The 16,157-nt window shown below is 38.8% G+C and overlaps 1 protein-coding gene across 1 annotated transcript; it reads left to right on the forward strand.

Annotated features, from left to right (window-relative positions):
* Positions 1–9,994: 9,994 nt before the first annotated feature.
* Positions 9,995–15,591, forward strand: SMIM28 (small integral membrane protein 28). Its single transcript, XM_054557068.1, has 2 exons — positions 9,995–10,273; positions 14,604–15,591. Exons 1-2 carry the CDS (start codon positions 10,163–10,165, stop codon positions 14,946–14,948), a joined length of 456 nt encoding a protein of 151 aa, XP_054413043.1. The 5' UTR covers positions 9,995–10,162; the 3' UTR covers positions 14,949–15,591.
* Positions 15,592–16,157: the final 566 nt, after the last annotated feature.

Here is a 16,157-nt window from a genome sequence, read left to right on the forward strand (position 1 = left end):
CATCTACAACCATCTGATCTTCGACAAATCTGACAACAACAAGAAATGGGGAAAGCATTCCCTATTTAATAAATGGTGCTAGGAAAACTGGCAAGCTATATGTAGAAAGCTGAAACTGGATCCCTTCCTTACACCTTATACAAAAATTAATTCAAGATGGATTAAAGACTTAAATGTTAGACCTAAAACCATAAAAACCCTAGAAGAAAACCTAGGCAATACCATTGAGGACATAGGCAAGGGCAAGGACTTCATGACTAAAACACCAAAAGCAACAGCAACAAAAGCCAAAATTGACAAATGAGATGTAATTAAACTAAAGAGTTTCTGCACAGCAAAAGAAACTACCATCAGAGTGAACAGGCAACCTACAGAATGGGAGAAAATTTTTGCAATCTACCCACCTGACAAAGGGCTAATATCCAGAATCTACAAAAAACTTACATTTACAAGAAAAAAATCAAACAACCCCATCACAAAGTGGGCAAAGGATATGAACAGACACTTCTCAAAAGAAGACATTTATGCAGCCAACAGACACATGAAAAAATGCTCATCATCACTGGCCATCAGAGAAATGCAAATCAAAACCACAATGAGATACAATCTCACACCAGTTAGAATGGCAATCTTTAAAAAGTCAGGAAACAACAGATGCTGGAGAGGATGTGGAGAAATAGGAATACTTTTACACTGTTGGTGGGAGTGTAAATTAGTTTAACCACTGTGGAAGACAGTGTGGTGTTTCCTCAAGCATTTAGAACTAGAAATACCATTTGACCCAGTGATCCCATTACTGGGTATACACCCAAAGTATTATAAATTATGCTGCTATAAAGACACATGCACGTGTATGTTTACTGTGGCACTATTCACAATAGCAAAGACTTGGAACCAACCCAAATGTCCATCAATGATAGACTGGATTAAGAAAATGTGGCACATATACACCATGGAATACTATGCAGCCATAAAAAATGATGAGTTCATGTGCTTTGTAGCAACATGGATGAAGCTGGAAACCATCATTCTCAGCAAACTATCACAAGGACAAAAAACCAAACACCACATGTTCTCACTCATAGGTGGGAACTGAACAATGAGAACACTTGGACACAGGACGGGGAACGTCACACACGGGGGCCTGTTGTGGGGTGGGGGGAAGGGGGAGGGATAGCATTAGGAGATATACCTAATGTAAATGATGAGTTAATGGGTGCAGCACACCAACATGGCACATGTATACATATGTAACAAACCTGCACGTTGTGCACATGTACCCTAGAACTTAAAGTATAATTTAAAAAAAATTTAAAGAGCTGATGTCATAACAATATGTTATCTGAAAACAATGGAACTTACTAATAAATCAAAAACAAATGTAAATGAAAAAATCCTCTTACAGGTGGAAATAAGCCTTGAGTCAAAATAAAATTAAAATGTTAAGATATTCAGAACTAAATAATGACAGTTTTACATACCAAAAATTTGGAGATGCAGCTTACAGCACTATATATTCATAGTAGGAAAAAAGAAAAGACTAAAGTTTCCTGAGGTAAACATTCCCCTCAAGAAATTTAGATCAGAATAATAAAATTCAAAGAAAGTAGAAAAGATAAAAATAAGAGTAAAAAGTAATAAAATAGAAAGCAAAGACAAAATTAAAAAGCCAAATATGGTTCTTAGAATGTGTGTGTGTATACATATACATATATACACACATACATATATACATATATACATAAACATATATACACAATGTACAAATGTATCTATATGATATATATGTAAAATTGATAAGCCTATATACTATTGCTCAAAGAAGAAAAAAGATTAAAAAGCACAAATAAAATTGGGAAAGAAAAAAGGGGCATAGCCATAGATTCATACGAGAGTAAAAGACCATATCAATGATACCAATAAATTTGAAAATATAAAACTGACCAGTTTTCAGGAAAGTATAATTTTTTGGATATATGGGAACATTACCATGGTTCCGAAAGTCAGAGCTCCACAAAAAGTTACTCAAAAAAGTATTGCTCCCCGTTCATTCCTATGACCATATCCCCGCTCCTCCATTCTTTCTACCTCATTCCCTTCTACTCCCTGTAGCTAATCAATCTCATTGTTTTTTTTCTTTCCTGGGTTTTCATATAGCCCTTTCTTACATGAATCAACAAATTAGGGATCAGCAAATGAAAGCCTGAGGGCTGTATCTAACCTGCTGCCTGTTTGTAAACCAAGTTTGATTGGAACCCAGTCTCAGTACCCTTCCCTGTAGTATGGGCTGTCATGGCTTTCACACTACAACTGCAGTTGGGTAGTCTCCACCAAGAACATGTGATCTGCAAAATCTAAAATATTTGCCACTTGGCCCTTTCCAGAAAAAAGTTAGCTAACCACTGTTCTAGATGCTCTTTTATCCTTTGCTTTGAAATTATTCCATACCAGTTCACAGAGACATTCTTCATTCTTTTCTCCAGCTGCGTAGCACGGACATCTATGTGGATGTATCACGGCTTATTCGACCACTCTCCTATACATGTGCATTCAGGTTATTGCCGATAGTTTGCACGTACAGCCAATGTTGTGAAGAATAATAATGTGGTAATACAGATCTTTTCTAAACTTCCCCCATACTACAATTTCTCGTAAATATCCAGAAAGAAAACTAGTTTTCATTTGCTACACAAAAATTGATTGAAAGCAGATTTTGAATAACTTTTTCTTTGTTGTTTCTTTAAGCTTTTATTTTGCCTCCTGGTTAAAACCTCAAAAATGAGGGCAGGATCAGGAAGAGAAATGTAATGTGGGCCATGTATATGCTCTCCTGGTCCGTTGTAGCCTTGTGAGGCCTCTGGGGGAATGGCCATGCACAGATGACAGGCGAGGTGTCATTAATACCCAATTTTAGTAGTAAAGAGAGTCCAGTGACACATCACTATTTTGAATATTTCCCCATGTTTATGTTTTGATTGAGAAGGGAGTTCTCAGTTGTGCTTCTGTTTGATTATAAACGATGGATGGAAACTAATTGTGATAGAATACAATAAAACAAAAAAGAGGTAAATGCCTTGAGGTTAGGGACTATCTTTTCTTTTTTGTTTTTTTCCTCCAATCTCTTGTATCACCTGATTCTACCCACAATTGTGCTGTGCTCCTTAGAACTTGGTTATCACTTGTCTACATAAGTAGAAACTTCTCCTTTCTGGTTAGCTTGACATGTGAGTAACTTAGCGCCAAAAGAAAATCCTCACATTGCTTGAGTCTGTCTATATAGTATAGTCCTGATAACATTTTTAGAAACACTGATGTGGAAATAGAGACAAAGCAATTCCCCTTTATTTTTTGCATATATAAAACTGGCCGGGCACCATGGCTCATGCCTGTAATCTCAGAACTTTTGAGGCCAAGGTGAGAGGACTGCTTGAGTCCAGAAATTCGAGAGCAGCCTGGGCAGCATGACAAAAATCTGTCTCTTCAAAAAATATGAAAATTAGCCGGATGCAGCGGCACACGCCTGTAGTCCCAGCTACTCGGGATGCTGAAGTGGGAGGATGGGTTAAGCCCAGGAGGTCAAGGCTGCAGTGAGCTGTGATTTTGTCACTGCACTCCAGCCTGGGTGACTGAGGGAGACGCTGTCTCACTTAAAGAAAAAAAAATTAAGGCAAGAAGATTTTTGCCTTGTATTTTAGGTTAATTATTCCTCCACAGATAAAAATGTTTTTAAATCTTCTGTTCAAACTTCCAATTTCATAGATGCCTATACTTTTCCAAAGTAAATTTTATATCAATCATTTTTCTTTTTTCATCATCATTCTTGGTTGGTTTTTAAAAAATCACTCGTTTATCTTCCTCTTTCCGTCCATACTGCCAATGGATTTACTCAAACTCTTTGTCGCTTTCCTTCTAGATTATCATGGCCAAAGTTTAAGAAAAACAAAGACCAGATCTGTGACCCTTAGATGAACCCTGGGTCTCTGTGGAAGTCTGATTCAGGCAGGGTGATTAGTCACAGTACTGCTTGCAGTCTACTGATTAGTTTTTCTGTCACCCTAATCAAATATAAGCTTATTTAATTCTTATAACAGCATCTTGAGATAGTATAATGACCAGTTTACGAAAATTCAAATGCATTTGCTAATCTGGAAATTGAATGCAGGGGGGAAAAGCTACCTTTTTTGTAGTCATCTGGTTTACTTGAATCATCTCTGACCATTAGTTTTCTGGGGATTTTTCTCTATTATTGGCCCAGAGGGTGAAATGTATAACACAATGACAAACCTCCCTACAGCCAACAAACCCACAATCAATAAGACCAAAAAATGTAGACGTCTCAGTAGTTCTTGAAAACATAATAGCAAATCAACTGTGTTGCGTTCAAGGAAATTAAGGAAGAAAAGAAAACAACAAAACAGAGCAGCTAAATGGATGAAAACCTCAATTCATTTTCAAAAAAGAAAGAAGTAAAAGAATAAATTAGAAAATATAAATACTATTCTATTCTCAGCTCTGAAATACCTAAATAGCTAATAGATAGCTAATCTGATCTTCAGAAATTGTAGTCAGTGTTTGTAATTAACATCAGTCTATAAAAGTTCTGAACAGGAGAATGTGAGATGGTTAAAAACTCATGGAAATAAAAGGAAGCGTTCTGTCTTTTAGTGTGAAAAATAAATAATTCGTGAAAAACAAATGAGCATATGCTGAGGAGATCTAAAAAAAAAGACTGTGATCCTTAAAAATCTACAGATTTTAGAATTGAAATACAACAGCTTTCTAGAGTTGAAATATGACAGTATTTCTGTAAGCCATTATAAGCAGGTAAAGGCTATTGGCTCTATAGGCTAAGCATGTCTTCATAAGCTGTAAGTCACAGCAGACCACTATTTCATGCCACTCCTCAGTGAGTCCTTTTGTAAGTCAGCTAACTATCTCCTAATTTACTTTTGAAATAACACAAAGCTGATTCAAATAACTCTGTAATATTGGATTAACCAACATGCTGTGGGAATTCAGAGGAAATAGTGATTCATTCAAATTCAGGTGGAGGGCAGGAAATTACAGAATATTACCACAGGGTGGCTTTTATGCAGTTCTTCAAAGATAGGCAAATCTTGAGAACCACTGTCTTGCTTATGCAACACATATGCATAGAAAAATTACGAAATGTGGATCCTAAGAAATAAAATCCATAGTCCTATGGAAAACAACCCTAATTTCCCTACTTAGAAAAAAAGTGCTTCTATATGCAGAGATATGCAAATTTATAATAAACATGCAGTTTTCTGTATGTGTGTGTATGTGTGTGTGTGTGTGTGTGCATGGAGAGAGAGAGAGATGGGATCTCACTATGTTGCCCAGGCAATACACCTGGCCTAAATATGCAGTTTCCTAACACATTTCTTATAATATGTTGTGAACATGTTTGCATCTTTCTTTCAGGTGATAATATATCCTTATATGTTTATATCTTAAATTAGCCAGATCTCATTTTGTAGACATTTTCTTTCCAGTTGTTTGTTGGTATAGACATGTAAGACGTGTTAAAATGTCTTTCAACAATATGTATCTTTGAGTACTTAGATTGCATCTCTGAATATTCAGATTATTATTTTAATTTTATTTGAGACACAGTCTTGCTCTGTAGCCCAGGCTGGAGTGCAGTGGCATGATCTTGGCTCACTGCAACCTCTGCCTCCCAAGTTCAAGCTATTCTCCTGTCTCAGCCTCCCAAGTAGCTGGGACTACAGGCATGCCTGGCTAATTTTTGTATTTTCAGTAGAGATGGGGTTTCATCATGTTGGCCAGGCTGGTCTCGAACTCCTGACCTCATGGTCTGCCCACCTCAGCTTCCCAAAGTGCTGGGATTACAGACGTGAGCCACCACGCCCGGCCTATCAGATTATCTTTTAGGAGGAATCCCTAGAAGTGGATTTGCTGAGGGCTGACACCAGAGTTACCAATGTTCTCTTTTCTCTAAAATCTATTAACTTGTTCGAAGTATATCACATTCTTCTTGACATGTCACTGTCCAGCTACTGCACCATTTCTCTGTTCCATTTTCAAGCAGAATAACCCTAGGTGTTTAAAGAATCTCCAATTCTTCTCCTTTCTCTCTTAAAACCATTCTAATCAGGCTTTCCCCCCAGCCACTCCATCAGAACTCCTCTTGTCCAAATAACCAACCATCATGCCCCCCCCCAACATATATACACATACTCACATTGTGTTAAATCCAATATTAAATCTCATTCATCACTTACTTGATCAGACAGTAACTTTTGAGATAGATGATCATTTGCCTCTTCCAGATACATTTTCTCACTTGGATTCCAGGACACCACACACTCTTGGTTTCCCTTTCAGCTCACTGGACACTCACTCTGCCTCCTCATCCTATTGACCCACATTATCTGGGTGATCTCCTTAAGTCTCCTAGCTTTAAAAACCATCTCCTTGCCTATAAGTTCCAACTAGTGTCTCTTGTCTAGTCCTCACCCTTAAACTAAAGCACAAATATCCATACTCATGCACACTGAAAACTTACCATATCTATTAACAACTCCTGATCTTTATTCCTCCTGCTTTAAAAAACAAAACCCCACCCCAGTCTTTCCCTTCTCTGTAAATAACAATGGCCATCCCTGCAGCTGCTCAAGCCTAAGACCTTAGAATTATTCTAAATCATTCTTTATTTTATACCACCTTCAGTTTTTCAAGAAATCTTATTGTCTCTATCCCTAAAACTATTTAGAATCTAGACTCTCACCACTTTTGATGCAGGATGTTTTTTTGACCCCTTTGAGGGACTAATGACAGGGGTGCCCATTTACTCAGCCCACCCCATCTGGTCCCTCGTGGGAGGAAGCATGTAGGCAAGCAAGTGCAGGAACTGGCCAGCCGCTTTAGTGCCAGCAGTACCAAACCTCAAGGCCCCAGAGGGCGTGTTGCAATGCTCTCTTAGCTCCACCATCTGCAGACAGCAGTGTGTTATCAGCTCAGTGGGCCCTTTGCCTTGTCACATGGGGTGGCTGCCTTTCACCAGCAAGGGCAAAGGGCCAGTGTGACAGTCTTTTTGGGTACCCTCACTTGGTGGGTCCCAAATTCTTGTCCAGTGCCCAAGAAGAATGAGGTCACGCAGACCAAATGAAGGATGGGGAAAATGGCGAATTTTATTGAGCAGTGAAAGGGGTTCTCTGTAAAGAGGGGAGCTGGAAAGGCAATGGGAAGGGCAGGTCACTCTCCCCTGAAGTCAAGTTGCCTCTCTTAACATCCAGCCATTGTCTCTGAAGTCAAGTGACCTCTCAATGTCCAGCTGTTTCTCCTCTCTACCAGTTGAGTCTGGGTTCTTTATAGGCACAGGATCAGGGGGAGCAGACCACAGGTAGTTTTGGAAAAGGCAATATTCGATTGGTAAAAAGACATTCTTCAGAAAGAACCAATCAGGAGAGAGGAGGCAAACAGGGAGAGAAGTTCTCACTTTGAGCCATGGGTTTCAGGTTTTTGGGCTTGAAGCTGGGGCTTTGCAAGGGACCTGCCCCTGTCTGCCTAGTTTCTCTGCCTCCTGTCTCCATCAATTTTACTGCTCCTACTCTGGTCTGGTATTCCTTTCCCGATTTATTAAGAGCCCCTAACTAGTCTCCCTGCATTTGCCCTTAATCCCTATATCTAGTTACAACACAGAGGCCTGAGTGATCTTTTTAAAATGGAAGTCAGGGCCGGATGCGGTGGCTCGTGCCTGTAATCCCAGCACTTTGGGAGGCTGAAGCGGACAGATCATGAGGTCAGGAGATCGAGACCATACTGGCTAACACGGTGAAACCCCATCTCTACTAAAAATACAAAAAAAATTAGCCGGGCATGGTGGCAGGTGCCTGTAGTCCCTGCTACTCAAGAGGCTGAGGCAAGAGAATGGCGTGAACCCGGGAGGCGGAGCTTGCAGTGAGCCGAGATCGTGCTACTGCACTCCAGCCTGGACGACAGAGCAAGACTCTGTCTCAGGAAGAAAAAAAAAAAAAAAAAAAAAAGGAAGTCAGATCTTATTACTCTTCTGCTCAAAACTCTGTATAGCTCCTCCATTTAGCTTAGAGTAAAAGCCAAAATTCTCCCAATGCTCTATAAACCCTGAACTCAATGTTACCTTCTGACCCCCCACAGATCCTCTCTGATTTCATCCTCTACTTTTTTTCTCCTAGTTCACTGCTCCAGCCCACCCAGACCTACTAGCCATTTGGTGAAGGAACCATGCATGTGCCTGCTTCAGGGCCTTTGCACTGGCTGTTCCCTGGGTCTGCAATGTTTTTTCATCCAGTATCTTCATAGCTCCGTCCCTTGCTGCCTTCAGGTCTTTGCTCAAATACCACTTAACCTCTGAGGTTCTAAGTGATGTCCTCTTTTCAAAGGGCCTCCTCCCTTCAATGTTTACTGTCCATTTTCTGTTTTTTTTCCATAATATTTCTCTTCTTCTGATACATTTTTTTTATTTGTGCAATTTGTTATTTTTTGGACCCCAAAATGTATTCATAAGTGCAGGAATTTTTCTCTAATTTGTTCAATACTGGAAGAGAGTCAATGTTACAGATACATATTTAATGCTTTTAATGCAGACCTCCAATTTGCTTCTAAAGAAATGAAGGTAGAGTGTTTAAATAAGTAGACAAGGTGGAGAAGGATGGCTCATGTTGAGGCCACAGTATTGACAAAGCCACTGAAATGCAAGAAAGCAAAATGGTGCGCTGGATGCCAGGTGTTTCTGATGTATCAAGGGTGGGATACAGGATCTATTTAAAATAGGAACACTTAAACAAGGCAATATTTTAATGGAAAGCACAAAATCAGCTTACTCCACAATAAGAAAGAAGAAGATGCAATGAAATGAAAAGAGTTCCACACGAGGATACTGACTGAGGTACTGGGACACTTAATGAAAACTTTCATCACAAAAAAGTTGACAAAGTATTAAATTCTGTTTGGGAGGGCAGCTGTCTTTGAAAAGGTAAGATGTCTATGGTCATACCACCCTGAACGTGCTGGATCTCATCTGAAAAGGTAATGAAAACTATGGTTTCTCCCAAGAAAACTGCACATATCTACAAAGTTTGGAGAGTCTACCACCTCCTGAAACCTATGCATGAACCACCACAGGCCAGTCATTAAGAATCTCAATCAAGATTAAAAAAAGAATCCTGGTTAAGAAATATTATTTCAGCATGATAATCACTTGTACAGAAATGATGCTTAGATAAGGATGTGGGTGATTGCAACATTGAGTTATAACATTTTGCATAGATCTTTTTTTTTTAAATTGCTCAGACTATTCTCTATAGCAATTGTGCAAATCTTTGAAGCTGAAGTTTATTCCACTAAAAGAGAATTCAACCACCATATCTTAAATGTTAAATAATATGTAGAATCAAGTATCCCAAAATCAACTCAGTGAACATTCAAATTGAAAACTCCTTGTTTTAAGCTTGATATCAATAATGTTATGAAGTTCACAAGATAATCAGAAGGAAGACTATTTAGGTACTGGTAATTCGATTTTTTAAAAAAATTGAAATTGGCAAACATTCCATCCAAACAATCTAAGCTATGGTCTGTCTTCTGTACAACTTTATCACTAGACATCTCTCATCTGAATAATTCAGTAAAATATTAATAATGAGTCTTTGCTTTTCTACCAAATATCCCTTCTCTCTGTAAAACAGAATCCAGAAATAATTAGTGGGAAATTCAGCTTGAGTAGTTTTCCTTGGTCAGATAGGTCTCTAGAGAGAGGTGTGGTAAGCAAAGGGAAAGGGTCTTATTTACATCCTAAATATAAACAGCTCTTTATTCACTGAGGCCATTCTTTGCACTGTAGTAATGCTGGTGCAGAAAACTCTCTTGTCTGAAATTTATTCCATATCTGATATCTGATGCCAACCCCTATAGTGATAAAGGCCACAGACACAAATCCAGAGGCACCGAATCTAAACAGTCAGCCCTGAGAGGTCTCTCTGTTTGGTTTCTTTGCCCTGTTGCCATTCATCAGAGGACGAGTTTACCAACAGCCATCAGCCAAGCACATCCAAACTGGATCCAGGCCAAGAGCAAGCAGCATTGTTGAAATCTGGGCAGCAAGGTGGAAGGGTGGCCAGGGCATCAGCTGGATGAAAACATGCGGGGACTGCTGGGCAGCAGCTGGAAGAAGTTTGGACATGCTGGCCGGGGGACATATGAGTGGTTAACCAGCGAGCCCAGCCTGCCTCTCCTGGAGACCCAGCTGCAGGTCTGTACTTAACGACTTAAGTCTTTTCTTCCCCAAAGCATCTTCATCAGTTTTAAAATCCATAATATCTATGGTTTTAGGATCTTAAAATGTAGTGGCAGCATTTTGTCTTACAGCTATAACAAAAATAGGAATTCACTGATCGGCATGGTCTAAAGGGAATAAATTGAAAGTTGCATTTTTTGGACAAGGATATATTCAAGTAAAACTTGGCACAACTGTATCCTAAGAACACTTGATATCTGAAATATGTTGAAGAACACCTGAAAGCAGCAGTCAACAGAGGTGTTACAACAGAAATGCCTCGGTGTTACAACTTTGCTCTTTGCGCAGTAAGCAATGTCTACATATACAAAAATAAGAGCCTCTCTTTGGTCCTGGCTGTGTATTAACCACTGTTTTTAAGTGTTAGCAGAAACCGTGCATCTTACTTCAGGTAAGACAGCAGGGGGTTAAAGAGATTTTGTCTGTCACTAAGAAATGCAGCAGCTGCTTTTGCTTTGCCTGGCAAATCACCAGTGCAGTCTCTGTAGGAGGCAGCATTAAGGACAAATATTTGTACAAACCTAAAACCTAAGAATTAATTTTATAATCAGAGGAGAAATGAGTGACACCGCCGACAACACAAGAAAGAAAGAAATCAAACTATTTTCTTGCTTTCTGGAAAACCAACTGGTGAGATTAGTATTTAAGTTCTCCAAAATCACATTTTACAGAAAAAATACGTAAATATATATTGATGTGGATATTGAGATATCCTTTAGCAGTTACACCTTTAATTGGACATTTCTTTAAAACATCCCCTGAACAACAAATCCCTTTAGCCAATATAAACATCAGAAAAACATTAAAAGTTAAAAAATAACTTTGAGGCGGGTGAGCAAATTAGGATATTTGACTAAAAAAGACAACCTTTCCACATTAAAAAAAAATCCAATAATTTTAAGCAATATACCATCAATAATTAAATAAGCAAATTAAGGATACTGTAATGAATTTGTCTGATAGCTCTGGGCCTCTCTTAACTGGAAAAGTCCTTTGTCTCAAGAAATTGTCCTAGTTTGCTGTATAAAAGTCTTCTAATGCCACTTGCTACGTGGACAAATTTAACTCAGCCAATGGAATAACTGATTACAGCAGGGACTGTGGTATTTCTCCTTTCCCAAATTTTTGCAACTGGTATTGAGAATACCTTAAGTAGCATAATTATAAACAAAGCGTCTATTACATAAAACCTTTTAAATAGAACATTAAGTATCTCTATATTCTATGCATACTAACTTTCTAGGATATAATAGAGAATTTAAAATTTATGGCCACAACTGATCAGAAACTGTTATCATCCATATTATTGATAGAGAATGAATTAAAAATATATTATGAGAAATGGTCCATGCTTATCAGGGTTTAAGTATTAAAAGAGGTAATAGCCAAAGCTATTATTGAATTATTAAGCTAGTATAAGCTATTAAGCTATTATTTAATCATTAAAAATGTTAAAACATTTTTTGGTGATTCATCTAGAGAGAAAAAGCAAATTATAGTTAAAATGTTCTTACTCCAACTTGATTTCTTCATAATTATAGCAAATTTATGAGTTCATCTACTCTTACAGTTTTTGCAATCAAAGTCCTTATTATGTCACAACAGATTTTAAGTTAATAATTCTGATATCAAAGTAGATTTTATGTAAGAAAACAAGGAATTTAGAGTTTAGAAATTTAACAATCACATACATAAAACATAAGAGACTTTTTCTGAAAATATGTATTTATTAAAATATAAATTTAGTTACGCCAGATTTTATTTTCCGGCCTTACCAATAAATTTCTAGATTTCTCCGATTTTCTAGCCTCACCAATAAATTTCTAGATTTCTCTGATTATCTTTAGTATTTTAGGTTTAGTAAACTTGACTGCTCGAGTCACTGAGATATAAATATATAAGTACTATCACCAAGTGCTTTATGCACTTTAATTCATTTACTTGTCATGCTAACCCTTGATAACGGATGTTATTAATTCTATTTTATAGAAGAGAAAGCCTAGGCCCAGAGAAGGCAAGCGAACAGTCCATAGTCACACAGGTGTTAGAACGTCATAGGAATTCAAACACGGAGCTGTCAACCCCCAGAGATGATGCTCTGCTTCTCAAGAACACTATTTTTATGTTCTTCAAGCTAAAATATCTTAATTCATATCTTACCAAGGACAAAATATCTGGAAATATAAATATTAAATAAACCATCTAATTTCAGGTCAAAACCACACACATAGTTGTAAAGTCTTTAGGGAATAACAAAAGATTATACAAACATCTAGCATTATAAAATGCTGGCTAGGGCCGGGCGCAGTGGCTCACGCCTGTAATCTACCAGCACATTGGGAGGCCAAGGTGGGCAGATCATGAGGTCAGGAGATCAAGACCGTCCTGGCTAACATGGTGAAACCCCGTCTATACTAAAAATACAAAAAATTAGCCAGGTATGGTGGCGAGTGCCTGTAGTCCCAGCTACTCGGGAGGCTGAGGCAGGAGAATGGCGTGTACCCGGGAAGTGGAGCTTGCAGTGGGCCAAGATTGTGCCACTGCACTCCAGCCTGGGTGACAGAGCAAGACTCCATCTCTAAATACATAAATAAATAAATAAAATGGTGGCTAGATAAACCAGTCTCCTAAGAAGTCATGACCAGCAAAACATGTGTCCTTTCCACCAAAATCAAAGAGTGAACCTCATCTCTCATAGTTTATTAGGGTTTTTTGTTTTTGTTTTTGTTTTTGAGACAGAGTCTCACTTTGTCGCCCTGGCTGGAGTGAAGTGGCATGATCTTGGCTCACTGCAAGCTCTGCCTCCTGGGTTCAAATGATTGTCTTGCCTCAGCCTCCCCAGTAGCTAGGATTACAGGTGCCCATCACCATGCCCGGCTAATTTTTTTTTGTACTTTTAGTAGAGATGGGGTTTTACCATGTTGGCCAGGCTGGTTTCAAACTCCTGACCTCAAGTGATCCTCCCATCTCAGCCTCCCAAAGTGCTGGGATTACAGGCATGAGCCACTGAGCCTGGCCTGGGTTTTCTTTTAAATAAGTAAGGAGCTTAATATTCTGTTTGCTTATTTTAAACATAATTACAAGGTTTTAAAATATTTTATTTTCCTCCATAGTAGATACTAACATTTACACTTGTTACTATATGCTTTATAAAAGAAACTTTTTAATACTTCATTATTTCTGAGTAGCCTTATTAAAGGCAGTCTGTGCAATTAGGAACAGTATTTTTTTTTAACGTTGCTTTCCTACTTTGCTGTTTAAGCATCATTTCATGCCTATTGTATTATTTATGCCATCAGGAGCCATTATCATTTCTGTGAGCTAATATTATAAAATCGATACCTTTTAGGTTGCCCAAGAATTTATCTGTAATTCTTTGTCTTTAAAAAGGTAAAATGTTTTCATATTTATCCTACAAGTTTTACAAAAACAAATTTAAAGAATTTTAAAAATCTCATTCATCATAAGTACCATCAAATCCAAATTCAGTTATTTACATTTGACATGCATGTAATATTTACATGTGCTATGAACACATAATGAGATTTTGTTCTAGAATTAAAGAACTTAAGTGAGTCCCACATGATCCGTTAGTGGCAATAAATCATAATTGGTCTCATTCTAAATAAGTACATAAATAGTAAGAATTTTCATTCAAGAAAATGAACAGCAGACCTACCAACTAAAATTTATTTCAATATTTTTACTTTGTGGAAATTTTGTAAGATCTCATCAACATATACTTTTTGACATTCTGAATTCACACTTTATTGTGTAAATTAACATTATTTCATATAGGCTTAAGCTCACTGGTATAAGTAAATAATAGTGATTTTTAGAGTGAGTAATAATGGAAAGAAGAATGAAAGATGAGAGGGAACTTCAGGGCCTTAGAAATGCGAGGCCTTGGCCGGGTGCTGTGGCTCACGCCTGTAATCCCAGCACTTTGGGAGGCCAAGGCAGGCGGATCACTTGAGGTCAGGAGTTTGAGACCAGTCTGGCCAACATGATGAAACCCTGTCTCTACTAAAAATACAAAAATTAGCCAGGCGTAGTGGTGCATGCCTGTAATGCCAGCTACTCGGGAGGCTGAGGCAGGAGAATTGCTTGAACCCTGGGGACGGAGGTTGCAGTGAGCCAAGATTGCGCCATTGCACTCCAGCCTGGGTGACAGAGCAAGACTGTGTCTCAAAAAAAAACAGAAAAAAAACAGAAAAAAAAAAAACAAACAAATGCGAGGGCTTCTTTCCACATCTCCTAACTAGGCTTCCTTCCCTAACTCCAGGGCACCCAGGGGGTGAGCTCCACCCAAGAGGATGTGGAGCCCTTCCTGTGCATCCTTCTGCCAGCCACCATCCTGCTCTTCCTGGCGTTTCTGCTGTTGTTCCTGTACCGCCGCTGCAAGTCCCCACCGCCCCAGGGGCAGATGTTCAGCATTGACCTACCAGAGCACCCACCTGCAGGAGAGGTGACAGACCTGCCCGGCCTGGCCTGGAGCAGTGAGGACTTCCCCTACTCCCCACTGCCCCCGGAGGCCACTCTCCCCTCCCAGTGTTTACCGCCCTCCTACGAAGAGGCCACCAGAAATCCTCCTGGGGAGGAGGCCCAGGGATGCAGTCCTTCAGTATGAAAAGGGCTCACCTGGACTGGAAGAGCAAAAATAAACTGCTCTTGGGAATCATATAAAACATAGCTCTCCACCTTTAATAGAGCACCCATGAGAAGAGGGAGAAGGGCCCCTAGACCCAAGAAGCTGCTATTCATTGGCCAATCTCTGACAATGGGGCACTTCAGGCTGAGGGCGAAGCTTGGCAAATGCCAATCTGGTTAACCTATCTTCACATTCCTTAGGGGAAAGTTTCCCAGGTTCTTCTAAAGATGACTGCACTCTCCTCAAATGTATAACACTCCTGAGAAAAAAAGGAAAGTTCTATGTGAGTTGAAAAAAAAAAAAAAAACAACTTAATTACTAATGAGCACAGGAACAGGCTCTGAAGGGCAAGAAAAAAAATTCTGGACCAGCCAAAGGTAACTACTTTTGCCACCAAATAGAACTTTTCTTCCCACACCAGTTTTTCAGGGTTTCATGGTTTGTTTCACTTCTGTATGAATGCTCCAAGATACAGAGAGTTCTAGAAGGAGTAAAAGACATCTCTAGAACTGCAGGGGATAGTTGTGTTGTAAATAACAGTGAAATATATTACAATATTAGCAATGAAAGTGTAGATATTCGCAAACATTTTAGTCATAAAATAATAATAAAGCTGTCCAAAGTTATCTTCTTTGTAGTGTCACCTTGCTTATTTGTCTTCTGATTTGCTTCCTTGAATGGGGGAGGGATGTTGCTTAGTGACATGGGATTGTCTCACACTAGGATATTATGGGTAACCTGACAGTGCTGTGGCAAAAGAGAGAGCTTCTGCTATAACATATTATCTTATTAGATATCACTCTTATTATATAACACTACCATATAATAAGTCACGTATAGCACTGTGACTGAATTTGTAGGCTTCAAGCAACAATGACAGTAGAAATCAGGTTAACATTGGAAAGGAAAGGTCAATATTTTGGATTACATGGTAAAGAAAAAACCATTAGTTCCAATAGGTACCTTATAGCCACATAGTTCAAATTCTTGCTTTATAGACATCAAAACTAGAGCTTAGAGAGGTTAAGTGACTTGCCCAATGTAACGTACCTCGTAAGAGGCAGAGCCAAGAACAGAAGCCTGGCCTCTCTGTCCTGGGCAGAAGCATCTTCCACTGTGCCAGATGTTCTCCCCAGAAAATTGCAAAGGTCAAATTTCAGCCCAGGCTCCTGGAGGATCAGGGCTCTC

Source organism: Pongo abelii, chromosome 5 (assembly GCF_028885655.2).
Source record: "Pongo abelii isolate AG06213 chromosome 5, NHGRI_mPonAbe1-v2.0_pri, whole genome shotgun sequence".
In the NCBI taxonomy this organism is placed as follows: Eukaryota; Metazoa; Chordata; class Mammalia; order Primates; family Hominidae; genus Pongo; species Pongo abelii.